At 34.8% G+C, this 25916-nt stretch overlaps 4 protein-coding genes, 1 long non-coding RNA gene and 1 pseudogene across 34 annotated transcripts; 4 read left to right on the forward strand and 2 right to left on the reverse strand.

The window, feature by feature from the left end:
* Window positions 1-3090: 3090 nt before the first annotated feature.
* On the forward strand, window positions 3091-4343 carry LOC147559202 (uncharacterized). The gene is made up of 3 exons (XR_015233597.1): window positions 3091-3683; window positions 3815-3877; window positions 4073-4343. It is a non-coding gene; the product is annotated as an uncharacterized LOC147559202 (long non-coding RNA).
* Window positions 4344-9691: 5348 nt separating this feature from the next.
* On the reverse strand, window positions 9692-10422 carry LOC147559203 (small ribosomal subunit protein uS12-like; annotated as a pseudogene). Its single transcript, XR_015234530.1, has 3 exons — window positions 10258-10422; window positions 10034-10154; window positions 9692-9946 (listed from the first exon to the last, which is right to left on the reverse strand). The product of XR_015234530.1 is annotated as a small ribosomal subunit protein uS12-like (transcript).
* A 321-nt stretch (window positions 10423-10743) lies between these two features.
* Window positions 10744-15139, reverse strand: LOC147559204 (uncharacterized). Of its 13 annotated transcripts, none has more exons than XR_015234526.1 (9): window positions 14687-15139; window positions 14172-14448; window positions 14029-14084; window positions 13734-13926; window positions 13513-13577; window positions 12967-13033; window positions 11940-12037; window positions 11282-11317; window positions 10744-11139 (listed from the first exon to the last, which is right to left on the reverse strand). XR_015234526.1 is itself a non-coding variant. In XM_086661043.1 (6 exons), exons 2-5 carry the CDS (start codon window positions 14341-14343, stop codon window positions 13554-13556), a joined length of 405 nt encoding a protein of 134 aa, XP_086517169.1. In that variant the 5' UTR covers window positions 14344-14448; window positions 14687-15132; the 3' UTR covers window positions 11620-12037; window positions 13513-13553. The 13 variants fall into 13 exon arrangements, 1 of the variants encoding a protein (XP_086517169.1); XR_015234520.1 differs by having other exon boundaries at window positions 13734-13886; window positions 14687-15138; XR_015234519.1 differs by having other exon boundaries at window positions 12967-13036; window positions 13734-13886; window positions 14687-15138.
* A 2686-nt stretch (window positions 15140-17825) lies between these two features.
* Window positions 17826-21127, forward strand: LOC147559205 (F-box protein At3g07870-like). The gene is made up of 2 exons (XM_086661044.1): window positions 17826-19438; window positions 20320-21127. The coding sequence occupies exon 1, from the start codon at window positions 18283-18285 to the stop codon at window positions 19429-19431; it is 1149 nt and encodes a 382-aa protein (XP_086517170.1). The 5' UTR covers window positions 17826-18282; the 3' UTR covers window positions 19432-19438; window positions 20320-21127.
* A 628-nt stretch (window positions 21128-21755) lies between these two features.
* Window positions 21756-25706, forward strand: LOC147559206 (putative hexosyltransferase MUCI70). Of its 17 annotated transcripts, none has more exons than XM_086661046.1 (10): window positions 21756-22095; window positions 22288-22333; window positions 22427-22566; window positions 23217-23398; window positions 23665-23731; window positions 23832-23947; window positions 24051-24195; window positions 24652-24773; window positions 24891-24935; window positions 25084-25706. In XM_086661046.1, the coding sequence occupies exons 1-4, from the start codon at window positions 22071-22073 to the stop codon at window positions 23360-23362; spliced, it is 357 nt and encodes a 118-aa protein (XP_086517172.1). In that variant the 5' UTR covers window positions 21756-22070; the 3' UTR covers window positions 23363-23398; window positions 23665-23731; window positions 23832-23947; window positions 24051-24195; window positions 24652-24773; window positions 24891-24935; window positions 25084-25706. The 17 variants fall into 17 exon arrangements, with proteins under 17 accessions (XP_086517172.1, XP_086517173.1, XP_086517171.1 ...); XM_086661047.1 differs by having other exon boundaries at window positions 25087-25706; XM_086661045.1 differs by having other exon boundaries at window positions 24891-25706.
* LOC147559207 (thymidine kinase-like) lies at window positions 23867-24930 on the forward strand. Its single transcript, XM_086659153.1, has 4 exons — window positions 23867-23901; window positions 24051-24195; window positions 24652-24773; window positions 24891-24930. The coding sequence occupies exons 1-4, from the start codon at window positions 23867-23869 to the stop codon at window positions 24928-24930; spliced, it is 342 nt and encodes a 113-aa protein (XP_086515279.1).
* Window positions 25707-25916: the final 210 nt, after the last annotated feature.

Below are 25916 nucleotides of genomic sequence, written 5' to 3' on the forward strand. Positions count from 1 at the left end.
AATACAAAAACTCTTGATTGTAGCTTCTTTATTACAGTTATATCAGTTTATCTTTAGTTAGTTGTCGTTTCTTCTTAAGTTTTATTAATGAGTTCTACTAATTTTACGCTTCCGCCAAAATCTACATCAGATCCCGATTTGGTAGTGGTGGTGGTGGTGGTGGCTGTGAGAAATTAATTGTTCCAACTATTAGATCCTATTTATGTAAATCAACTAATAATAATAGACTTTTTAACTATTTTTTTTTTGTTGACGAGAGTCAAATAGGATACTTGATAGATAATATAACACAACTCAAGGGGAACCCCCTACATGTAAAAATGCAAAAATCTTACGATTAATTTTGAATAATAAAACTACAAGTTTTATACCACTAGGATAGGTAAATCTTTGGCCTGACACAGGCAATTTTGAGGAGAAACTGAAACAGTAGAAAGAAAGAATGTGATAGGAGAAACATAAATTTGAGACTTTACATATTAGTTCTCCCATGCATGAAATGCACAACACAAGTGATGAAAATTTGTAGATTAACACCTTAAATCTTGTTTGTTTTATTTAGGTCAAATAAACTAGTGTTACTATAAAATAACAACAATTATATAAACAAGATTCTAAGTAGACGCAATTCTTCTTTTTATCCAGAGTAAAATCTATATTACACGATAGAAGAGAGACGGTAAAGCGTTCGTCTTAATCGTCAAATTTCATATACAGAGGGGATGGGGTCAAGGACGGATCCAGGATTTTCACTCAGGGGGTGCGAATTTGTATACTTAAATATTTTATTTTTCAAACACATTGATTAACAAAATATTTATATTCATTAATTATATTATTACATCAACGATTACATATGCAATTGGCCTCTACGAGAGTTCAATTTCACTAAAAACTTCTTTAGGAAAAGGGTGCTTCTAAAGGCACCGGGGCAAAAGGTTGTTAGCGAGCGCGCTAACAGCCTTTGGCCTGGTGCCTTTAGAAGCACCCTTATGAAAGTTATGGTCCTTTGGTTGAAATGGACTACGTTGTAAATAGTATCTACGAATTTCATCTCTATATTTAGATTCATAACCTGAAATTGATAGTCTAAGTTCAGGATTAATTGGCAGAGATGATGAATTAGAGTCGGTTCTGGTGTTGGAATGAAAATAACGATGGAGTCGAGTCTGGAACTTCTGGTGTTGAACTTGATAAATCCGATGAAAATTTTCTTTTAAAATTTATAGGATTTATGGTAGATGGGTTGAAGTTTATAGGGTTTCGAAAGTGCTAGAATCACAAAAAAGTTACAAAAGAAATTACCCAGCTGATGTGGCCACAACCAGGTCAACACTTTAACCACAAAGAGAGGTCGTCTTTATGTCATTGTAATACATCAGAAGATATATATTTTATATACCTATATATATATATAATACTACTACTAATATTTTTTTTCAGGTAGATCCAGGGGCCGCACCCCCATGGATCCGTCCCTGGATGTGGTATCCTATATATTAAAAGAGTTCAGTCGATTATGTGAGGTATAAGACTATAAGTCTAGCCGTTCATTTTTGTAGGGATCTTGACAAAAATCACATTTGACGGATGATATAAAATCATGTTCGTGTAAATGGACTCAAAATTGAAGTGCAATAGTGTCATTAATAATTTTTTTTTAAAATGCGGTTATGATATACGATTATATTTCTCTCTCTCTTTCTCAACTCTAAAATTATCATTGAAGTTGTTAATCTATATAGAAAAAAAAATTAAAATTATTATTGAAGTTGTTTATCTATATAAAAAAATTGAGAATGTTACTGCGTTAGCCAAGAGGGATCTGTCGCGTCCGTAGGATGCCTCGAAAATCTAGTATGGTTAAAGATATACTTCGTCTAAAACTTATAGAACCCAGAAAAAGCCTTAGAACTTCGTCTAAAGTCTATAGAACCGAAACTAAGAAGATTTAATACTAAAATACTTGAATTTTATTGATTGAACTGAATGAATAAAACAACTCTTAGGTCCCCCTTATATAGACTTAGGGTTTCCTTAGCCTAATCAAACTCAAATGACAACTTTTAATAATTAAAATACTAGTTTCCTAAACCTAATCAAATTCTAATATCAACTTCTAAATAAATAAAATACTAGAATCTAAATCTGGAAGGTTTCCTAAGGATATAAAATTGCCAAAACTAACAATTCTCTACTAAAAAAAAAATATGAAACTACTAAAATAACTAGATTTGATGATATCCAAGTTTCATGAAAAATCTTCTGAACATCTCCCTGCATCAGTAAGCACATGCACTAGCTGGTGTTGTTGGTTTGGTTTTCTTAAAACAAGGTTAGGGTGCCAAGTGTCTTCTTATGAGGTGCCCGTGTGACATAATTTGTGTTAAGTCCACAAATTTTAAATTCTTCATAAACAAGTCTGGACATCTTATAAACTTTATGAACAAGTCCACTCATATCTGTATCCAACTAAATCAATCTCCACTGATTGCCATTTGACCCCCAATTTGACTTTTTCTTTTTTCTTCTTCCTCGCACAACCAACGATGAAGAAATTATATAGTCCCTCGTCTAACTCAAGTCTCCTAGTCAACAGTTGGTAGCCCAAGTGGTTCGAAGGTGTTGACATAAGCTCTAGGAAGTCCTGGAGGTCTCAAGTTCGAATCCCTAGAGAAGGTAAAATCTTTGATTATTTGAATTGAGATTATTAAGGTATAAATAACGTAGTTGGACTTTAGACCATGTTTAGTTGGGCTATATGCCCGGTCTTGTAAGAGTTCGAATCGGTGGTTATCGAGCTTATCATAGTTTTTTTTTTATGAAGGGAGCTTATCATAGTTGATGTATCAATGCCAAATTCAATGGTTTTCGTTGATTGTAGTCAATTTCAAATAAAAAAAAAAACTCGAGTCTTCAATATATTTAACTTAAAAAATGAGATGTCGCACATGGCCCCCCTGCCCCCTCCCTTTTGAGTAGAAACGTCTGTCTGAGAGACGGAGACACTTTTGTGGGTACATTTGTGACGTGACACTTTTGATGGACTTCTTGGTACTACTTAACCCTAAGAAAATGGGCGGGCTTATCAACTACAACTATATAAAGAAGGAGTTAAATAATCTTTCTTCATCTTTCCTTTTTCAGAACTAAAAAAGCCCTAAAAATGGCGATCACATACCGTTCGAAAGAATCCAAAACCAAAATCTCCACCAGATTTTTCATTGAATTTGAAAGAAAAGTGAGATTAACGGTGACTTCCACTTCGGATTTTTCTGTCATCGTAGATGTATTGGGTCAGTATAATGAATCGATCAAGAACAATAGATCAAGCAAGAAAAACAGAGTGATTGTGGATGCTAACATTCAAAATGAAACGATCCGTTCCCTAATGATTGTCGGTGATGGATTAGGGTTATATGCTATCATCGCCGGTGAGATTCCGGATGTTTTAACTAGGTTTTTCGACAGCAAGGAATTGAACTTCTATTTCAATCCAAAAGTATATAAAATTTTAGGGTTAAAAGGAGTCGGTCGGTATGGTATGGTGAAGCAATATGAGATAGATCAAAAGATTGGTCAATTGAAGAAAGAAAGAAAGGACGACAATTCTGTGGATTTTCCCCAAACAATCGTCATTCATTCACTGGAAGCTTATAAAGTTTTCTTGGCTGATTAATATGGTAAGTTTTCTTTATTTGATTTTGATTTTGATTTTGATTTTGGTTTTGGTTTTGGTTTTGATTTTGATTTTGGTTTTGGTTTTGGTTTTGATTTTGATTTTAATTTTGATTTTGATCTTCTATTTTTGTAGGGATGGAAGGGTTGTTTGGGCGGCAGAAGATGTAATTAGGGACGAACTCTCCTCATTAATATGGTAAGTTTTCTTCATTTGATTTTGATTTTGATTTTAATTTTAATTTTGATTTTGATTTTGATCTTGATCTTCTATTTTGATTTCGATTTTGATCTTGATCTTCTATTTTGATTTTGATCTTGATCTTCTATTTTGATTTTGATCTTGATCTTCTATTTTGATTCGATTTTGATCTTGATCTTCTATTTTTTGTAGGAATGGAAGGGTTGTTTGGGCGGCAGAAGAAGTAATTAGGGACGAACTCTCCTCATTTTTGTTATTGTTAGGGTTGTTTTTTTTAGGGAGGCATTAATCAAGGTTTACTTCCAATTTAGTAATTAGGGACGAACTCTCCTCATTTCCAATTTAGGGTTTTTTTTAGGGACGAACTATCCTGGATTCAGATTACTAACTCTCTCTCATTTTCAGTTTAGTGATTAGGGTTTGTAAATGGAAACGATATAGTAAATGGTTTTGATTGCTTGTAGATTAGGCAATACCCTATTTTCATCAATGCATAGAACTTGATCTACCATTGATCCTTTGGTCAAGCTAATAATCTCATTTTTCCGTAATCAAGTTGCACATTAATCATATTTTTATATAGTACATACAAATTGAGATAAGAAAAATATAAACTACAGTATATAGCAACACAAACCCCAATGACAAAGGATCCTAAATTTCATGAAGTCACTCTCTTCAAACTTCTCAGTCATTACAAACAAATTTATGGGCAAAAAAAATGTAATAATAAGGCCACGTAGATATAAAACTTATTGGAGATCGTACGGTTAGAATAACTTGTGGAGAAGAAGGTGGAGTGGAAAAACTTGTTGAGAAGAAGGTGAAGTGGAGGAGAGAGAGAGAGAGAGAGGGAGAGATATATGAGTGGGAGAGTGAAATAATAAATGAAAAATGATATAAAACTTATTGGAGATTGTACGGTTAGAAAAACTTGTGGAGAAGGTGGAGTGGAAAAACTTGTTGAGAAGAAGGTGAAGTGGAGGAGAGAGAGAGAGAGAGAGATATATATATATGAGTGGGAGAGTGAAATAATAAATGGAAAATGATTCGTGGACTCCCTAAATCCTACTCCCAAGTGTACTCCCCTCACATTGGAAGGCTATTTTAGTCTTTTCAGTCTGACTGCAACTCTGAAAAGACCACACTTAGGAGTGAGAGGGAGTACACTTGGGAGTGAGAGGGAGTACACTTGGGAGTAGGCTTAGGGAGTTCCCCCTATCACCTTGGATAATAAATTTGGGCAGTGACAAAAAATGTAGAAGGCTATAAAGAAAAAGTTTTATAAAAGCATACGCCAAATCAAACTGTCAACTAAATCCTAGTTTACCACTAAAACACGCTCTATCTCTCTCTCTCTCTCTATTTAAAAAGGTTAATTCCATTTTGGCCCCCCTAAAGATGATCAACTGACCAAAATGACCCCTTAAAGATGACCAACTTCCAATATAGTCTCCTTTTTTGTTTTGGGTTATTTTGCGAAAGGGTCATACATATGTATCGAGTTTTGTGAAAGGGACATGACCTTTTATTTTTTTGCAAAAAGGTCGTGGACTAGTGTTGACCAGTTAAATTCTAACACCCTTAATCTAATTCTATTACTTAAAAAATATATTGTTACATTTAAGAAATTTATGCGATTTTGAAAGTAAATCTAAACTCTATTCCGTCTACTCAATTTAAAGAGTTAGAAAGTAAAAGGAATTTTAGAAGTGTGATGAGGATTCGTAAAAAAAAAAAAAAATTAAAAAAAAGACCAAAAAACTGACAAAAAACCCTAAGCTCTTCTCTTGTCGGCACAATCTCTTGTAAAACTCAAGCGACAGCACCTCTTTCAATTTCCGATGAAAATCGAAGGTGAAAGAAAGAAACAAAGAAGAAGATGGATAATGGTAACTATTGATGTAATGTGATGTTAAATTTAACATTTATTTAACGGTCAATGTTAGTCCACGACCCCTTCGCAAAATAACAAATAGTCATGTCCCTTTCGCAAAATCCGGTACTTATCTACACCCCTTTCGCAAAATAACCCTTTTGTTTTTCCGCCAGTCAACTTTAACTGGTGATTCATGACTTCCTTTTTTACCCTCTCATCAAAACTCTTTCCCTCCCTATCCTTTGTCACCTATTTCTCGCCGGCCGTCGGTCGTTGGAGGTCGGCCGGTCACCGACCAACGATCATCATATAATTTTTTATTTATTTCTTCTTTTTATCCTCCCTTCTCCCATCCTCTCACTCATCTTTCCTTCTCCATTTCTTCTTCCTCTTTCTCTTTCTCACTAACAACACACACTCTCCCTTTCTCTATTGTTGTGTAAAGGTCGTAATTATGATGGAGATGGAGTTATAAGATTTTGATTGCATGAGTAATGGTGGGTAAAAGATCTATGAATAAGTGAACAACAGAATTTGCATTGGGATGTTGATGATGATGATTGTGTTGTAATTGTAGTTGTTCTAATCTTAGGATTGAAGAAGGTGGTGAAGAAGAGTAAGAATACGATCTTAAAGTATTAATTTCAAGAGTTGTAGTGGACTCTCTTGATCAGTTGATGATCTTCCTAATCTCCATACATCTAACCATCTATGTAACCATTTTGGTGTCATTCATCTATCTAACCATTTTGGTTGTCTCTCTTCTAATTCTTTTTTATTTTCTGCTGATTGATTCCTTCTTGATCTTCATTTCTTCATTTGGGTATAAAAATAACACAAATTTCAGAAAATAAGCTCAAAATCTAGAGAGAGAAAGTATAGAGAGATAGAGATGAACCTGATTCAAGAAAGCATAAGAGAGCTTTTATAAGTTTAATTTTTTTCAGATTCAAAACCCAAAAAATATATTGATCATCAAAACCCACCACAGATGTCGATTAAATCATCAAAACCCATATTTCAAATTCTAAATTTAAAGAAAGGGAACTAAAATTTCTTGGGAACCATCTCCACCGCCATAAATGGGTTCACCGGTTTGACAGAGTTTGAAAATTTCTTGCGAACCATCTTCGTTTCTCTCTTTTGTGCGAATTACCCAAAATCCAAATTTGTTTTTGTTTATCAAAAACCAAAAATTAAAGAGCATCCATTCTTCTTCTTCTTCTTCTTCCATTAAAACTATTTTATTTTTGTTTGCTAGAGATCTAAAGTCATTCTCAGTTTCTCACAACAGTTAATCAAGTAGATAAGAGAACGAGAAGAGGAAATAGAGAAGGAAAGATGGTGGTGGTGAGGAATGAGAGAAAAAAAAAATAAGAAAAAGAAGAAATAAATAAAAAAATGATGATCACGGACCTTGGTGACCGGCAACTTCCGGTGACCGGCCGACATCCAACGACCGGTGACCAGCGAGAAATAGGTGACAAATGATAGGGAAGGAAAGAGTTTTGATGAGAGGGTAAAAAGGAAGTCATGAATCACTAGTTAAAGTTGACTGACGGAAAAACGAAAAAGGGGCTGTATTGGAAGCTGGCCATCTTTAGGGGGCCATTTTGGTCAATCGGTCATCTTTAGGGGGCCAAAATGAAATTAACCATATTTCCTCATTGTAGATTTCAAATTCTTTTACGACATACCACCGACAATTTCACAGTATCCAAACAAAATTCCACATTATCACCTTTTTGGTGATCTTCAATAAGGATATTCCAGCAGATGTTGTGAAAACAACACACCCTACGGTCTTAACTATTTTACATGTCCTCCCCAGATTAAGAAGTCCATAAATTGTCCGCTTAATCACTCCATTTTACATTTACATACCACATATGAACCATTGTGTCACCATAAGATGCAATAACTCTGTTATAACTTATAATATAACTCACATGAACAACTTATTGATACACAAAACAAAACAAACATGACATATCATGAAAAGTGGACAACTCGTCACCGTTTTGTATTATATAAAATGTCATGTTAAATTTTGAAAAGGTAATATTGTGAAAGAATGGCGTACCTAACAATTGGTTGATTCAAATAATTCCATCGAGTACGTATGTTAATATTACTAATCAAGTAAATAACAACAGAGTCGAAGTAACACATACAAAGTCGAGGTAAACAAATATACTGCATGTAAATATGAAAAATATAAATGTGTTATTTTTATGAATCCCTCGTTAAAGACAGTTGTTGCAGGTCCCTGATAAACACCGACTTGACTTTTTTTTTGTTAAGCTGAGCACCGACTTGACTTGATACCCTGTTGAATAATTTTATTACTAATTATCAATAACCCAAAGCACCACAATATCCGTAAGTTCTCGAGATATGTAATATTTGAGTTATTTCTTTAAAGTATAAATGTAATATAATTTCTCATATCAACATGAATGCTATTAGTTCGACAAAAAACAAAAAAAAAAACATGAATGCCATTTTTTCTTAATAAGGAATTTATATGTTACAACCCTAAGTACAATATGATTTCCTTCATCAAAAAAAAAAGTACAATATGATTTCTCTCAAGAAAAAAAAAAAAAGTACAATATGATTTCACAATTTTGGCAAGGTTGTGAGCTCGCACGCGTATTTTACCTCAATCACATAAAAGATATGCAATAAAAGTTACTTTAAGTGTACAATGACATTCCATGAGAACACGCGGAAGATACACAAGTGTACCATAAAAACTTATATCTTCCTGAAGAAATGTACAATAGGTAAAGTCTTGATCTAACCAGTTTATATCCACAGAAACAATAGAAAGAAGAAGATATATGTAATGAACCCAAATAGAATCTCGATAATAATTACGTAGGCATATTTTCATAATTCTAATTATTCACCAAAAACATATTTAGTTGCTCGTGGCTTTGGGGAATAAAGAAAAACCTTCGGGGAATAAATTCTCCGAGGAATCCATGTTTCGTTGTGAAATCTCTAGGGAATATTTTTTTACGGGGAACACAATTTTGTTTTTATATAACTTACACCTCTTTCTTCTTCCCCTCTTCTTTCTTCTTCTCCGGAAAAAAAACTTATTCATCTCATATTTTTTCCTTCTCTATCACTTCTCTTACTTATCTTCCCCAAATCTCAAATACATATTAACCTTATTTCTTTAAAATCAACAACAAAGTTAGAGAGATAAAGAGGAAAAAAACATTCTAAACCTTAGAAATCATCAAACAAAATATTCTGAAGTTCTTAATACATCTTTCATGGGATGTCCAAAGCAAGTTTCTTCCTCCATTTATCCTCCCCAAGATAAACACATTATAAACCCTAAAAGTTAATTAATTTTGAAACCCTAAAACATATTCACTTCTAAACATATTAGGTTGTTCTCCTATGTTTTTAGAGTTTAGTGATTAGAAGAAAACAAAGCTTTGAAAAATAAGATGAAGAAAAGAAGAAACTTGAAAAGAGTTTACGATTTAGAACCCTAGAAAGATTTTGGTTAATTTATAAAAGTTCTTTCTAAATTCGTTTATAGAATCTTCTAAAAATTTAGCTGTGTTTAACTGTAAAATTGGGAGCCCTATAACAACAAATAGATATAAAAAAGTCAATCTCGGTTGACCAATGTTGTAGAGAATTTTTATTCCCCAGAGATTTTTTTTATTCCCCAAATCCGCAGCCTTAGTTACGCTTTATAGAATTGTTATTTTATCTTTCTTTCTACCAAACAACATAACCTTACAAATTTTGAATGTTCCAACTAAGTTGATCTTTTGATTACGAAATTTAATTAAAATTGCTCAAGGGGATGAACTAAAAGTTGGGGTTTCTCCATAAAGGATAAATCTTTCACATAAATTGTTAAAGTAATAGGAACTATGTATTATAACAATCCTTGCATATGATTTTTGAAGTTTGGCCTTTTCTTGATAAAATAATCGGAAGCAATTTCCTACTATAACAGAATAAACCTAGATAAAGTGCAAGATGAATAAAAAATTTCTCAACTGAACTTAAGACCTTGGCTTCTTTTTCTTCTTCTCATAGAACAAAGCAAGAAAGGAAACACCTGCTACCAACACAACCTTGAACCTAACTCCAGGAATATCTCCGCCAGCATGCCCTTTACGTCCAAATTTTGCAATCAAAACCTCTTCCTGCCAAGGAAATAAAGAAAAAGCTTTAGTTTTTGAAGATTTTCTCATTCATAGATGCCGATATCCAAATTTTCGTTAATGACTTACATTTTCTTCGATGTAGTTAAGACACCCATCGTTGGGTACAAAAGCAACAATCTTCTTCCCATTCTTAATCAAGTGAACACATTCGGATAGCAGAGTTAGGATGCTTAGCTACAATTCCACGGTGAAAATTTCACTTCGTTTCTAAGTAGTGAGTCGAAAAACTAAGGACTAATGGCAAGTAAGAAGTACAAGAAGATGATTGTATATCAGTATTAGGCTCACATTTTCTCAACAATAATGCCCTTAGCATGAGAAGAACCGAGAACTGGCTTCTTCCATTCATTTCCAAGATGAGACTTCTTGTATGATTTATCGACCCACCTTTGTCTTCTGTGGTGGGAGTTGAGCTTGCGACCAACTCCCATACCTCTTGTCTTCCTGTATAACATTCATTCTATGGGTTAACAACCTTTTACTTATCTACGAGTGGCGATAAATAACAAAAAACCCAAGTAAAAGCAGGTGAAATATTCCGACTTTGAGAGTTGTTGATGAATAACTCTTTACTACTTCCTCGACACAATTGAGATATTTCATAGCGAATTCACGATCAGCCAATGTTTTCTTTAAGTACACCATGTATGTTACTACTGCCCTAATTGGTCCTCAAATACTATAATCTTGCTCTCATAATCTCATCAAATCAGATAAAGTGCGACCAACCCCAACACATTTCTAAACCTTAATTTACTGAAATGAGAAGCCAAATGTTTTATCAATCAAAATAACCACCTTTTAATGGAATTTGAGATTAACTTCCAAGGATCCATACTACCAACAAATTTATTAATTTAGAAATTAGAATCTAGATAATGAGATTCGAGGGATAGCTAAAAAGTATCAAATCTGGATAATAATCATTACAAACATAAACTAAAAAGCTAAAAAAATTAAAAAACTAAAAAAAATGAAGACTGGAGCCCAATCTACCAGAAGATCAAACCAGATCAAATTCACAAAAATGAACTAAGAATATCAAAATAAGAGAACAACCTTACAACTCTGATCAGAAAAGAAGTTAACCTTGAAGATACAATTGGTTACTTGGTTGAGGATGTTCATCGAACAACTGGAGCTCACAGTTCATTAATCCAATTACGTAATTACTGGATAAACAAAGAAGATTAACAATGAAAGACTAACGATAGTTTGTAGAAGACTAATGATTTTCCTGGATTTTCAGTAACAACATTAGAAAACCGAGATGAGTGAAGGTGAAGTCGTTAGAAACTTCAGAAAATTACTTACTCGTGTGCAAGATCTTCTACAAACTATCGTTCTTATCTGCATATCAACAGAAAAATAGATCAAAATATTGAAGAACAACAATAAAACGAAGATTCTTTTTCACCAATACCGGAAATTTGGAGTTTATGATGTTAAAACTGATAAATGTCTTAATGTAGTTCGTGGGCTCAAATCCTAAAGAGATGCAATTGAAGAATTGAAGTTGGAGAGGTAATGAAGAGGATAACTGAAGAATGAATTTGATACTAAAATATGTAATTGCTGTGAAGTTAGAGGAAAAATTATGGTTGGAATACTAATGGAAGATGAAAGAAAAAAAGATGAAATGGGGCAAGGGAGAAGACAAATAGGAATTGCTTAATGGGTTCTTTTCGATTCGCCTTTTCATATTAACTATATGGATAAAGAAACTCTCAAGAATTTGAATGTCAGAAAAAGACTTATTCTTTAAGTTATGACCAAACTTCTTTTTATCCGCCTTATTATCTCATCCACTGCACTCTCTGGTTCTTCCACTTCAGCTGCCCTTTCACTTCGTCTGACTTGTGAACACCCCAACATCTTCTTCGTGTTTGGCTACTCCTTGTTATAAGTCCACGTAGTTTCCTAGATATATAACATGTGCTTGCGACACATGGTATTTGTTGGACACAATTACCTGATGAGCAAATACAATTGTTTAGTGCCACTCCAAGTTCATTTGTCTGACATCTTTTTAGCAGTGTTCTAGCAGTTTTTATAATTCCAGTACCTATTCTGCAACAAAGAGACAATGGTGAAAATAATTAGAACTCCATATTAAGAAAAATATCACACTTACATGTGAAGCAAACCTGAAAGTAAAACACAAAAAGAATTGCGAAATAGAAATAAGAATTAAAGACTAAACTAAGAGTTTGCAGAATTATCATCACCAAATAAAGCGACAATTCCTAACGAGTATCAAAGCAAGGAATTGCAAATTACTATTTTTGATACTGGGATAAAGAGGAAACAATTTAGAGCAAAAGAGGGAAATAAATACCGAAGAAGAACAAAGTAACTACTTGATCAAGAGGAGGAACATCGGTGAATAATTCAAAAAGCCAGCGTAATTATTAAGGATTTGACATAATTAAGCATTAAAGTTGGTTTCTAACTCCTTACTCGTGAACACTTGGATTTAACTCGAATAAAAATCAGATGGTGTAGGTTTATCCAAGTACAAATCTCTTCTGCTTACAGATAAAATTAAAGTGATGCTTGAGACAAACCAATGTTACCAGAACTCATTGTAGTTTAGTTTTCAGTTAGAGTCTTAGACAGGCAGTCAAAGACAGATAGATAGAAAAAATTAGGGTGATGACCCCATAATTTTAGGCAACCAAGAGGTAATATAAGTTTATTACATTGTAAATAGAAAATCACTGGAGTATACATCTTAGAACAATTCCTTTCTAAGTTAAGAAAACTCCCTTGAAGGATTGTAAGACTGGCAAGTTCTTTTACTACATTGAAAACAACTACAACATGAACAAAATGGCCATCTTCATAAAGAGAGTGGACAGCTAGAAAAATATGTCTGGATATAACAAATATGTTAGTCAATGTCTTTGAAAACCTATTTTGATAGAAAATAATAGAGAACAAGACATTAAGTGATTCATTTTGGAAACTAAGAAGTAAGGTTGATAGTTGTGTGCTACCAAAAGAAACACAAGTCATTCAACAATGTGAAAACTTGAATGAGAGTTGTATAAGAAAGCTTTGTACCTGCTGTCAAAGAGGTGAAGAACTTCAAATTAGACAATAAATAAAAATAAAAATAAACTAAAATGATACATTAAACATGAGCTATGAAGTTAATTGATGAATATAAAAAACTAGCACGACAAAAAAAACCTAAAAAGTTCCTACAATATCAAGATGGATAAGTTAAATCTCACCAGATCATAAAATTCAAATGAAAAAACATATTAGTCAGTGTAACTTATAAAGAAATTCTACCTGAAAGAGATGGTTGATCTTCGGATCAAATGTTTTTAGTTTTACTAAAATCTCAGTCATTGTGTCATCTTAAGAAATAATATTTTGTTTTGGTAGTGGGAAGAGATTGGGGAAAAATGGCAGAGATGTAAGCTAGGATGAAACAAACAAACAGAAAATAAACAATGTATTGAAACTATGGTTACTTGAACAACTAAAAATCCAAAAGATACGCACGACAACATTAGAAAAGTCAATTTACTCACTCAAGTAAAGAAAAGTGGAAGCTAAAAGATGTTCACAAATTTTAGATAGATCCAAAATGAGAACCCTGCAAATTAGAGAAAAGAAACTGCACTTAGTAACAATTGAGATGATTTATATTCTCTTCCTTGATTCTCCTCACCTGGTTAATGACAATAACGGAATCAAACTACTATACGGTCGTGCACAAGGAAACAGAGATAATGAAAAAAGGACAGCTTACCATAAGTTTGTGATGGGGCTCATCTGTATCGATTGACATGTTTTTGTACGGGTATACAGCGTCCATGATAAGAAGTGGCAAGACATGGTTGTTTGAGTGTTTCCAACTTTCGTGCTCCGATTTCCTTTCAGCATATTCCTTTGGAAAGTTCTTCTTTATTATGTTATCCAATGCCAGATAACCAATACAAGAACTTGAAAATGATTAGGGTTTCAATGGAGTACTAATATGACAATAGAAGAGGAAAAACAAAAGTAAATTTGACAGAACATGAAATCCACCTAAGTTAACTTACTGAACTTGTCATTGGAGTAATCAAATGTATTTGTTGGCACATAGAGCATGTATTATCTGCAAGTATCGAAAGGTGTCAGATCAATACAGAAGTAATAACATGACGAATCTTTATGGTAAGTAAATATATTGCCTTACCCTTACCTTGATCCATAGACCGATATAGGCACGGAGTGCAGAAGGAATACCCACAACAAGTTGTTATATGTTCATACAACAACTTCGAACAAATTTCGCAATCGAAGTCATCATAAACTTCAAACAGAGTTAAAAAAAGGTTATTTTTCTCCTCAAATCTGTGAAAAATAACGGCCATCAGTCCACAGAGCTGCTTTAATTCTTTATCAACAGCTGTGCCAGCACTACCAGTAAACCCTGATATATAAGCCCTTCGCGCGAAACATTCGGCAATAAACTCACTCTGTTATCAGTTCAAAGAGCTCAATCAAATAAAACTATAATATGAATTCTGTTCTTGAACCCTAGTTCTATAAACTTCAAGTTAATCCTAGTACTTCAAAAACAAACACTGAACTCCTAACAATCACATAAAAAGAGAAACCCCCAAATTCAGAAATTAACATCTTTGAACAATAAAGGCCTTGATTAAACTTCAAACCAAAACGATTAAGAAATGCCCTTTCAAAAAAGAAAATAACCTGGTGGGCATCCTGGGAAGGGTTATATATAAGCGTCTATCCCAATACCAGGCTTGGAGAAGACCTCCCTCAATCGGAATTTGATGAATTTTTAGACTTTCTTTGAAACTCTGATGAGGGGTTCGCTCTGATAGAACTGCTACAACTTCGAACTATCAAAAGAGGGGAATTTGGAGATGTTCTTCGTTTGTAAATTGATTGATTGGTTTTGATTTTTCCTAAAAAGGGAATTGAAAGAGAGAGGAAATGAAAGTAACGAGATACATGTGAAGAAGATAAACGAGAAGATGAGGAGAGGGTAGTAGGACGATAAAGTGGAGTCATTTTTGATACTACTACCTCCACCATTAGTGAATGAAGGTCTCTCTCAAAATTAATAACAGGTTTTGATTTCGGAAGATTGAGAAGATAAAGTTTTCATCCACCCGCCTCAGCCCTCAGCCCTCAGCCCTCAGCCCTCAGGTAGTGTTTGTCTTTTTTTTTGTTAAGTCAGATCTGAAATCTGACACGAAGTCTGAATTCTGACTGTTTCTATCTCACTGGTTGGAATGGTGGATAAGGAATTTGGGTTGACTTGAAGAAATAGTTCTATGCACTGGCATCAACGCTATATTGTTCTATGCACTCGTATTATTCGACACCCCTTGGTTTCGGGAGTGATGCTTCTCTATACTCGACTGTCGTTATCGGAGCCGTTAACGTTCTTTCAACCTCAATCTCTATCTACTCAGTTGACAAAGCCGGCCGAGGGGTTCTTTTATTAGAAGCTGGCATCCAAGTGTTCTTATCTCAATTAGTAATTGCAATTCTGTTAGGAATCAAAGTAACAGATCATTCAGAAAATCTAAGTAAAGAGATAGCAATCTTGGTTGTAGTTATGGTTTGCACATTTGTTTCAGCTTTTGCTTGGTCTGTGTTAACTTGCTTTTCACTTTTATCATTGCTCAAGCTTTCCTTTCTAGGTTATGCCATTTCAAGTTTGGTATATTCATATTCTTCTCCGTTTGGGTTCTCGTTATGTCGATGTTCGTACTATTTCTACTGCCCGAAACAAAGAACAAACCTATCGAAGAAATGATAGAAAGAGTATGGAAACAACATTGGTTATGGAAGAAGTTCATGAGCGACGATCACGACAATGACTATAACAACGGAGTGTTGGAGACTAATGGGAATAACAATGGATAGTGGGATCTGTGAGGTTGGTTATAGTAAGGTCTGGCCTGAAGACTGAAGTGCGGGGCTTACGAAAAGGTAAGCGGTTAGCTCATTTATGATCCTACTTCAAGGTTATAGATTTAGGTATACTTATAAATTATCGATATATCTGAAAATCAAGTATATTACTAGTTTGTTTCAGAAGTTGGATGTCATATATTTTGCCCCAGACGATAATTGATAGTCTGACTGAGAACCTTGAACTTCTCATATAATTAATAAATTTTTTAGATCAATTCTGGCTTGATTATTATATAAACGAAATTTTACAACAATCTTTTTTGTTAAATTAAAGAAAAAGAAAACAACCTTTTTAATCCCAAGACAGTTCAGTATCAAACTTTTTACGAAACAACTTCACAATCGTGAAGCTAATTGGGGGCAAAATAAACCAGTGGACGAGCAAACGACGATGAGAAGATGTTTTAGGGTTTTGTAAGCGGTCGTGTGTTGTTCCAAAGCAATTGGCGAGCCTCGCCTTCTAGTAATGGTGAAACCTACAAGAAAATTAGCAGAAAGATACATAGAGCTCGATTCAAATTCAAGGACAGAATTGATTCACTTGCTCTTTCAAATTTCAATCTATTTAGGTCGAATAATGGGGGTCAGGATTGCTGACGATGGAACTAGTTAGCAGAGACTGATGATTACATCATATAGCAGCGAACATTTCATATGCCAAATTGAACAGATTCAGCATTTCTTCACATTACATATGACATTTATGTCATAACAAATAGAATTTTAACATTATACAGGAACTGACCTTTTCCCAAACTTGGGAGTGGTATTCATTGAGCCAACCGATCTCCCCAGCAGACATCAACGAGAGCTCAACTAGTTTACTCTGCATGGTAAACCAGGCGAGTCAGTTAAGGCTTAACCTTTCGTAATCTACGGGCCTGGATTTCTTTGGGAGCATATTTTGCATTTTCTTGGCCATCATGATTCTGTTCGACTTTTCAGTGGAAATCGTTATCATATGGAATAATGAAAAAACGTGTACCTGAATGGGGACGAATGTGAGCTTCTCGAAGCCCAAATATGCAATTCCTCCAAAATGGTTAGGGGTGTCGATCTCTTTTACAATTATGGTGTGAGAGATCAGTAAAATTTCCTGCCTAATAAGAGATCTGGTTAAGTGATATTGAAGAGGATTATCAGTATAATCTCTGATTATGTTTCCGAGGTAGTAGCAACTATTTTTTTGGGCGGTTTTCGACAGTTACTAGTAGTTCGTATTCGGTTTCTGCAGTCTATTTCTTCTATTCAAGTAATTTTAGTGAAATTAAGTCTCTTTTCATCTACAACACAAGGAGATAGGAATAGTCGAATAGAAGACGGATTCGTGCAAAGAAAGGGGATTGAAAACATCTTGTTTCGTTTTTATTAGTATTACTGCAATAATTTTGTCGACCTTTAGGGTCTTTTAGTTCATGATCTTTAGGATCCTTTTTTTTCGTTAGTGTCTAGTCAATTTCTCCAACCTCATGAGATACTTTACATTCGAAGTTCTGAGAATTTACTTATGTAACTCTCATGTCGCTGAAACGAGAGGAATAATCAATTTGTCTATGTAAATTAGTGATTTAATCACTATCACTTTATGAATGAAATATGGTTTCAATGGTTTCTAAAAAAAAGAAAAACTCCTTCCCTTGCTTTCCGTGTTAGATGCTATGCCCGGTCAGCGCGCCATGTCAGCGCGCCGGGTTTCATCCGGGATTGGGACCGGGCATAATAGCATCGTTGTGGTAACAAACAAAGAAGTCTTTGAAAAGGAAGTACTGACACAAAAAAGCTGTCAACACCACAGTTGTCAAAAGTAACTAAAAGTGAAAGTCTCCCTTGGATACCGTCCAGTTCCTAAATCTATCTTTTTCTTTCCTTTTAATAAATTGCTCTTTCTCTCTCCTTCATTAATTCTCCCTGTAATCTATAAATCTCTCTTTCTACCTCAAATATCTCTCTTGTATCTCATTCTACCTCAAATATCTCTCTTAAATCTCTCTTTCTACCTCAAATCTCTCTCTCCTTCATTACTTCTCCCTGTAATCTACAAATCTCTCTCAACCTCAAATCTCTCTCTTAAATCTCTCTCTCTCTCTCAGTAAATTAATTTCTCTCTACCTCTGGCAGTTTCTATTTTTTCCCTACTTTCTACCTCTCGCAGTTTCTATTTTTTCCCTACTTTCGTGATTGACTTGGTGAGATCTTCTGTTTCCTGACAATTTGTTTCATTGTTTTTACTTAAATTGGTTTCCTTATTTAAAGTGCCCTTGATATCCAACCGCCCCACACCTCTCTCAAATTTAGAAAACCCTAGGTCTCTCTTTAAAAGAGAGCAAAGTAACAAATCTAGATTATCAGTCAGTGAGATGGAGAAGCTTCACCCAAATATTGTAGAAGAAATAGTTTCTCGTGTTCCGCCAGAATCAATCGTGCAGGCTAAACTTGTTTGTAAAACTTGGGAAAGTGTTCTCAGAAACAAAAAATATGGCATCTTAATGTCCTTTGGGAAAGAGTACGACGAAGAAACCAGTGTAGAACTCTACTATGGTGATTTTGATGATATTATTAATTACAATGACAATCGGCCGTTATACTCTAGACCCATGGTAAAGATAGATCATCCTCCGATTGGAAAGCGAGAATTCAGAGATACCATACTTGGTTCATGCAACGGTTTGGTATGTTTTTCTATTCCACACCAAAATATTTTAGATCCTGTTCATATTTGTAATCCGTTTACCGGAGAATATTTTAATCTTCCAAGACTACATGGAATAGAAAGGTACTCTTCTTTTGTAGCACGTGGATTTGGTTACTTACAATCAACTAATGAATACAAAGTCTTACGAATTTACTACCCTAAGCGTGAAAGCAAACCTCCCGAGGGGTTTGTACAAGTATACACTCTTGGCGATGGCCGTGGGTGGAGGAACATAGAAGGAACTATCAACTACATGTTAACTGAGTACATGTCAGGAGGAACTTTTGGTCCAAACGGAGCTATTAATTTCATGACGAAAGATTACAAAATTGTAGGATTTGATTTGAGAGAAGAGAAGTTTCGGGTGCTCCCATCACCCTCTTGTTTCCACGAGGTGGGTGAGTATGAGGCATTTTCTCTCCGAGTTTTAGGAGGAGATTTGTGTTTTATTCACTCGAGACTCCCATCAAGTATTCACTCGAGATGTGTGGACAAAAAAAAACCGAAATTTCTGGACATATGGTCCTTTAAGCAAAAGGAAGGGTGTTGGAATTGGAGCAAGGATCTTAGGATCCTTAGTCGTAAGGATGAATGGCCAATGTATGATCCATTTTTCATAACAAAGAAACATGAAGTAGTGTTATGGGAAATCAACGCTGGTTTTGTTAGTTATGATCCGAAAACTAAAACTAGCAAGACAATTGTTGAAAAGACTAACGAAGTCGAGCATTTTGAAGCGATTCTTCACATGAACACCAATATTTCCTTGAGAGATATGGGTGTTAGGTCTAAGATGAGTAGAAGAACAAGATAAACTTGAGGTGAATTTGTTTCTCTTTTGTTTCAAGTATTTAGTTTTTAAAATTTCTCATTGGATTAAGGAGTAGGAATGTGTAAACTTTTTTTTTGTTTTGCATTGGGGAATGTTGAAACTTGTGTTTATTAATTAATTAATTTTTGTGGTAATAAGAATGGGATTTAGGGGTTTGTTCATGAGATATCGTTTTTTTTTTTTTTTTTTTGAGATTTCATAAGATATTGTTAGGTGTTTCAACAAAAAAAAAAAGAAGAAGATATTGTTAGGTTAACATAGAAGAATGGGATTAGGGCATTAGGAAGGTGTTTTCATTGAAAACTTGTTGTGGTATTTGGTGTATCACATGCCTTTTGTTTTTAGGCAACTGAACTCAAAGCTGAAAGTAGATCTGAAATTTTTTACCAGGAACAAAGAGCAAATCTTGTCGAATCATCCTCCAACTTTAGGGGTTTGTTAGAAATCCCAAATTAACTTTCATCTTTGATTCCTTTCTTGTTGATCCGTAAGTTAGGTACTTCAAATCTTCGTTTATAGAGCTTTGTCGAGTCCTCTTCCTGTAGTTTCATACATCAAGCTTCGTTAAGTCGGGAGCAATGACTAGTCATGCTTTTAAATGACTTGGATATCTTTTGAGTAGGTGTTTGCTCTGATTTATCTTGTTCACTAGATCTATTTTGTTTTTCTTTTGTTTCTTCTATTAGATCTAAGACAAGCTTTATAGTTATTCTTCTTCACTAGATCTATTTAGTTTCTTCAGTTTCTTTATTTCAGATCTAGGACAACCTATGTAGTTTGGACGGATTATGGATCAACCCAACTTTTTGCACTTATTTGACTATTATTATCAAGAATCCATGATCTCTAGTTTTTCTGTTTCCGGTGTAGATGTAGAGAACCGGTGGAATTTTGGCGGCAACACAGGTCTCCGGCAGCATGATCCTATATCACTGTATGCAGACACGTGTTCTTTTCCTCTCCATACAGGTGGTGGGCTATTTCCCTTCCTGGGCTTGTTCCGTAACTTTGCGCCAAATTACTTCTTCAGCCAGAACAAGTTAGCTTATGTTGGGGGCACCCCCTTTGACCCAGGAAAACTAAAAAGGGCTGGGTTCTTATCTGTTTTAGGTGAACTTTTGATCCCGGTAAACTATTATTGGCTCATTCTGAAACGAATATGGTCCCTTCTATTTCGTTTATCTATGCTCTTTCGGACTCAATTTTGACATCACTCCTTACCAACCTTGGTTTTCGACTTCACCAATCACCCTTTGCAGTCCGTCTGCATTTTCTAACTGGCTTTGCTAAGTCTTTCACCTTTGGCTTTGCCAGCAACACTAATTTCCAGGTGTCCAATTATAATCTTTATCGATTGTGGCGGAACATGATTTCTCTATCGAGGGAATACTAGGGGGGGGGGGGGGGGGGTAACCTTGGAATCTTTGGGTTCTGCTTTACTGAATCCTCATGACTTTGTTAAAGTTTTGATATTCTGTTTCCATCTTATTCTACTGGTGCGGTTCGAATCTTTTTTGGTTTCGAAGTGGTGGTCTTTATTGAATCGGACAGTAGACATCTGCTTTGAAATAGTAAAGTCTTGCTCTTCGAAGTATCTCTCTTTTCCTCTTACTACGGAGAAGGATGTTTCACTGTCGAAGATACAGAATGGAGAAAATCGATTTAAATTTGATTGTAATTTTCGTTTCTTCATGTCTGTATTATCTCTGTCAAGTGTTGTAATCGTTCTAGTTTCATAAATCATACTACGATTATCCTTTAAAAAAAACTCAAAGCTGAATTCTTTTCTTAATAAAAAAAAAGCTGAATTCTTGAAAAGAGAGGTTTTACACAGTTATCATCACTCTGGATCACTCCTCTAGTTGTCTACCACCCACTTTTGGACTTGTCTCTTTCAAAATTAGATGTATATCTATTCTACGTGGCACAATTTGTACCTTCCAATCTAAAGATTGTCCAAATGGTTTTAGGACCCAAAATTTTGAAAAAAAATGAAACATCTCCATTTGAATTTGAGTTTCTTTTTGGCTCAATCTATATAACAAAACACAATGTTTTGTGCTGACTGGGACAAGTCGAAAGACAAATCCGGTCGTCCGTTGGGATTTTGATACAATCCCCACCCTTTGATCCATTACCCTCCCTAAAAAAATACAATTTATTCACCCACTACATGCAAGAAAGTAAATTAGACTCTGAATCTAGACCGTCTAAACTCCCCGGGCTGGTTCAACGTTCAGATTAAAATTATACTCTTAGTTAGGTTAATTAATGTAAAAGAACCCCACTTCCTCTTCATCTCGGCCGTTACAACCCACTTCCTCTTTATCTCGTTACAATATTACTTGTAATCTCGGTCAGCTTAATATTAACCTTTAGGTAGGAGTAACGGACCCTTTTCTTCTAATCTCGGTCAATATCAACGACCCAGATTGATTAGAAATTCTTCTTTCGCCAAACTCTTCGATTAGAAATAACCATGGCAGAATTCTTCCCTCCATTGAAGAGTTCCGTTACAAAAACGACCAAAAGTCTTTATCATCAATTGAAGACTTTCCGTTACCGAGTGGGACGTTAGAAAATTCCCCAATCTCCTTCTTCAGTCTACAACAACGTCATGGATGGCTCTCAAGTTAGTATTATCAAGTAAGTATTATTCCTTTGTTGGATTCTCAAGCCCTAATTCCTAACTGCTCTCAATTGGAGCACTTCATCGTTGGTTTTTCTGAGCTTCAAACTTGTTTGGTAATTTTCTATGTTTTAATCTTTTTGGTGATTGGAGATGACTTGTTTGACAAAATTCCTACATTAACCCTAGATAATTTTGTGAAAACCAAGTACTAGCAGATGTTGAAGATGTAAGTGATTGTCGTGGATTTCTCAGGTATGTATGGGATTTACTTCATGTTGAAGTTTCTATTTTGAGTTAATTAAGAATAAAATCTTTTTTTTGTTCTCATTCTTCCTGTATATATAGTATAAACCAGTTCGATATTACCAGCTTTCTCAAGAACACAACTCTATTTACAAATACATTAGTGGTGTTGTCAACTGGACTTGGGAAGACTCTCATGGTGCTATTGTTATGTATAATTATATTTCAGATGTTTCCTAAAGGTAAAATTTTCATTGTTTCAAGTATCTGCCTTCGCTTCCCTGTCCTTCCATTCTAACTTCTAATTTAGGGCGTGTTTGAGGATTGGTTACTAGCGCTCGCAGATTGAGACTCTTACACTGGATTTTGGGTTGATACTGGGCGATTGAGAAAAGATGGGTTTTAGGAAGTTCACATGTTTAAGTTAAGTTCAAGCTTGCTTTTACAAATATATGAATCTCTTCATACTTATGTACTAGAGTTAGCAATAACTGAGAAACATATATATCACATCTTCTCTTCTTAGGATCAAATAGATATCAAATGGAAATACATTCTTAGTTAACGTGATTGATGAAATTACTATGTTAACTTAAATACATGATGTGTTACAATACATCATGTTCACGCAAATGAAATATCGATACATTAGGCTCAAGAGCGGCAACTTCTTCGTATTTCCAGAATTGTGCTACTGCAAAAAACTAGGTTCTCTCGTTAGATGTTGTGGTGCGCAAAGTGGCTTGCACATTCTTCATTTATCGTTCTTCTGCATTTAACTAATACTATGTGAGTCACTTTTTGTTGTGTCAGTAGTGGTCTTTAATGATATGATCTCTACTATTATTATTTTTTCTTTTCATTCCCCTTCATTGATTCCATTTGTTATCAGGTTTTTGTGGCAAACGAATGCCACTATTTCTATCTCTGATCATGATAGGCGATTTGATGTGTTTATGGAAGCAAAGACTAAGAAAGCGGCTGCAAAATACACCTCCACCGATTTCCAAGTTGAGGTTCAGAATAATGCGGGTTTGACACATTATTCTGAAGCTAAGCTTCTAGATACAAGTGGTGAGTCATTCTCTATATATACGGGTAGAGATATAATTACAACAACAATAATCTCATTACACAAAGTAAGATCTCTAAACTTCCATCTCTCTCTCCGATAAAGCTTAGGAAGTTTCAGTTGTCCTCTAGAGGATTTTCTTTGAAAAAAATGTGAAATTCTTGCGGAAGTTTGGCCTATTTGTCGGATATGTATTGTATGTTACATTTACTTTATATTTTCGATGATATGTTGACAACCTAATTTATGCTTCTTTTGTTTTTCACAGGTTCATCTCGAAGATGTTCCTCCGTGGTGATTTTGTCGTCATTGTCCTTAGAAGCCCCAAGTAAAAGGTAAGTATCTTAACGGGCAATGTTTAAACTATGGAATTCTCAAAAATAATTTACTGAAATATCTGCTAGACTCTTAACGTGATCTCATTTTTTTTTACAGGGGTAGCTGGACTATGAGAAGTTGATATACTCAAAATGGAGCGAGCGAGAGAGGACAGTGGGGAAGAAGTGTAGCTTTAAGTTTTCATTACTCTTTCGTCGGCGAACACAAATTGAGTACATAGTTTAATTAGAAACATCTAATGCTATCTAAGAGTAGTAAATAAAACCACCATTTCAAGTATTCTAGATTTTAACTTGTGGATTTTTACTGGTGCAGAAATGTAGTGTTGATAAAATCAAACGAGGATACCAGATTCAGACTTGAATCTGTTGTAACTCATGATGGGGCAAGACTGCCATGCTGGGCTTTGCCTGATCTATCTTCATTCGGGCAAAAGCTTGGAGTTGATGCTTATGATAAGGTGGGTTTTGTTTGTATGAAATATTCAACAAAATCAATTGTGTTGTTTCTAGGCAGAGTGTTGTTGGGGCATAAGTAGTTAGGATAAGGACTGGCTTGACCAAGCCTGATGCTTGAACTAGCCGAAAGACTTGAGAATCACTGTACCAACTTGTCTACGGTTATTTCTTTAACACATACTCGTATATACACAAATTACAAATATAACATCAATTACATAGTACAAGATAAAATATAATGCATTTTTTCTACTACCACTCTAAAGTTCTTTCTATAATATAGAATAAAAGTGAATAAAACATAGGGGAGAAAGGGAATGGGGCCTTATTGAGTTTTTCAAACTTGGATTAGGCTTGGTTTATTGCAGAGTTTGATCTGTCTCTAAGGTTACTCATGAACCAAACTAAACAGTCCAGAGCTGCGTTAGGTTTTTAATTGGACCCACATATCTTTGTAGGTGAATGTCATACGAATTGATGAAGCTCAATTCTTTGAATACCTTTACGATTTCTTCAGTAAAGCAGCTGATCATGATGGGAAGGCCGTTATTGTTGCAGGTCTAGATGGCGATTACTTGAGGTATTTTGCATATGAAATCTCCCTTTCGGAGTAATCATCTGTCGGTTACGTAACCACAATTGTCTATCGGGTTTTAATTGCCATTATTTAACTTATGAATTTGTTTTGTTTTTGTAGAAGAACCTTCGGATCAGTGCTTGATAAACTGTTAGAGTAGGACTTGTACGAGTAATTCTGTTGTTATTAATTAGCAAAGTAGCTATAGAATTTAGTGGGCAGTCACAGTACCTATACAAAAAAGGAGGATTAGTAAGCTTTCAACTCCTCAAATAAAGTATGTTACTGACTATTTTATATAAAACCTTGCTAGAAGTATGTGGTTGCTTCTGGAGACATTGGGTGTTTCTTCTACTATCTTAGTTCTCATCATGGTGGACTATTAAACCAAATAGCATTTCGATGAAGAAGTTTTCGGATGGGAGGTCACTGCAGAAATGGTGGCACGAATGTCGTCCATCTCTACCGGAAGATGTAAAAAGGTGAAGCGTCAGAGCTGAAAAAGGAGAATAAGAGGAGTAGAGCGTTTGTAATTAGATGAAGAGAGAAACTGAAAGAAATAAATGTATTGTTAAAGCAAGTAATAGAACCTGGTGTGAGAGGATCTTATTTGAAGGATTCTGAGAAGGCTGAAATATATAAATTGCATAAGGAGGATCCTAAAGTTCATATAGTTGAGAGGCGAAAGATTATCCGATACCGCGAGAGAGAGTTCGTACTATTTTATGGTTGAAGGTGCTTGAAGATGAAGAAGAAGAAGAAGAGAAGAAACTTCGCCATCCTTCGAATAATTCTGTTGAGCTTATGCTTAATACTTGCCCTGAGTAAGCCATAAAAATCTCACTTTTTAAAATTGTTATTGCTATTTTGGAACCATTTTATGTTTGATTACAATTTTTGAGTATCATCTCAATCCATCCAGTAGCTTTTGTTTACTACATAATATATTTGAAGTGATTTGGTACAATCACTTTCCAAGTCTTAGACTAAACAGATCATACACTCACATGAGAACGGTTTGTCTAAAAACAAATCAAGAAAAAGTTTTGTGAAGAGTTCACAGGACACTAAAAAATAAGTAACTGTCTTTCATTTAATTAGAGATTCATGTTAGAGTTTAGTTGTCACTTCAGACATTGTCCATAT

The sequence above is a fragment of the Eschscholzia californica genome, unplaced genomic scaffold (assembly GCF_041429995.1).
Source record: "Eschscholzia californica isolate CP2 unplaced genomic scaffold, dmEscCali1.0.p SCAF_2, whole genome shotgun sequence".
In the NCBI taxonomy this organism is placed as follows: domain Eukaryota; kingdom Viridiplantae; phylum Streptophyta; class Magnoliopsida; order Ranunculales; family Papaveraceae; genus Eschscholzia; species Eschscholzia californica.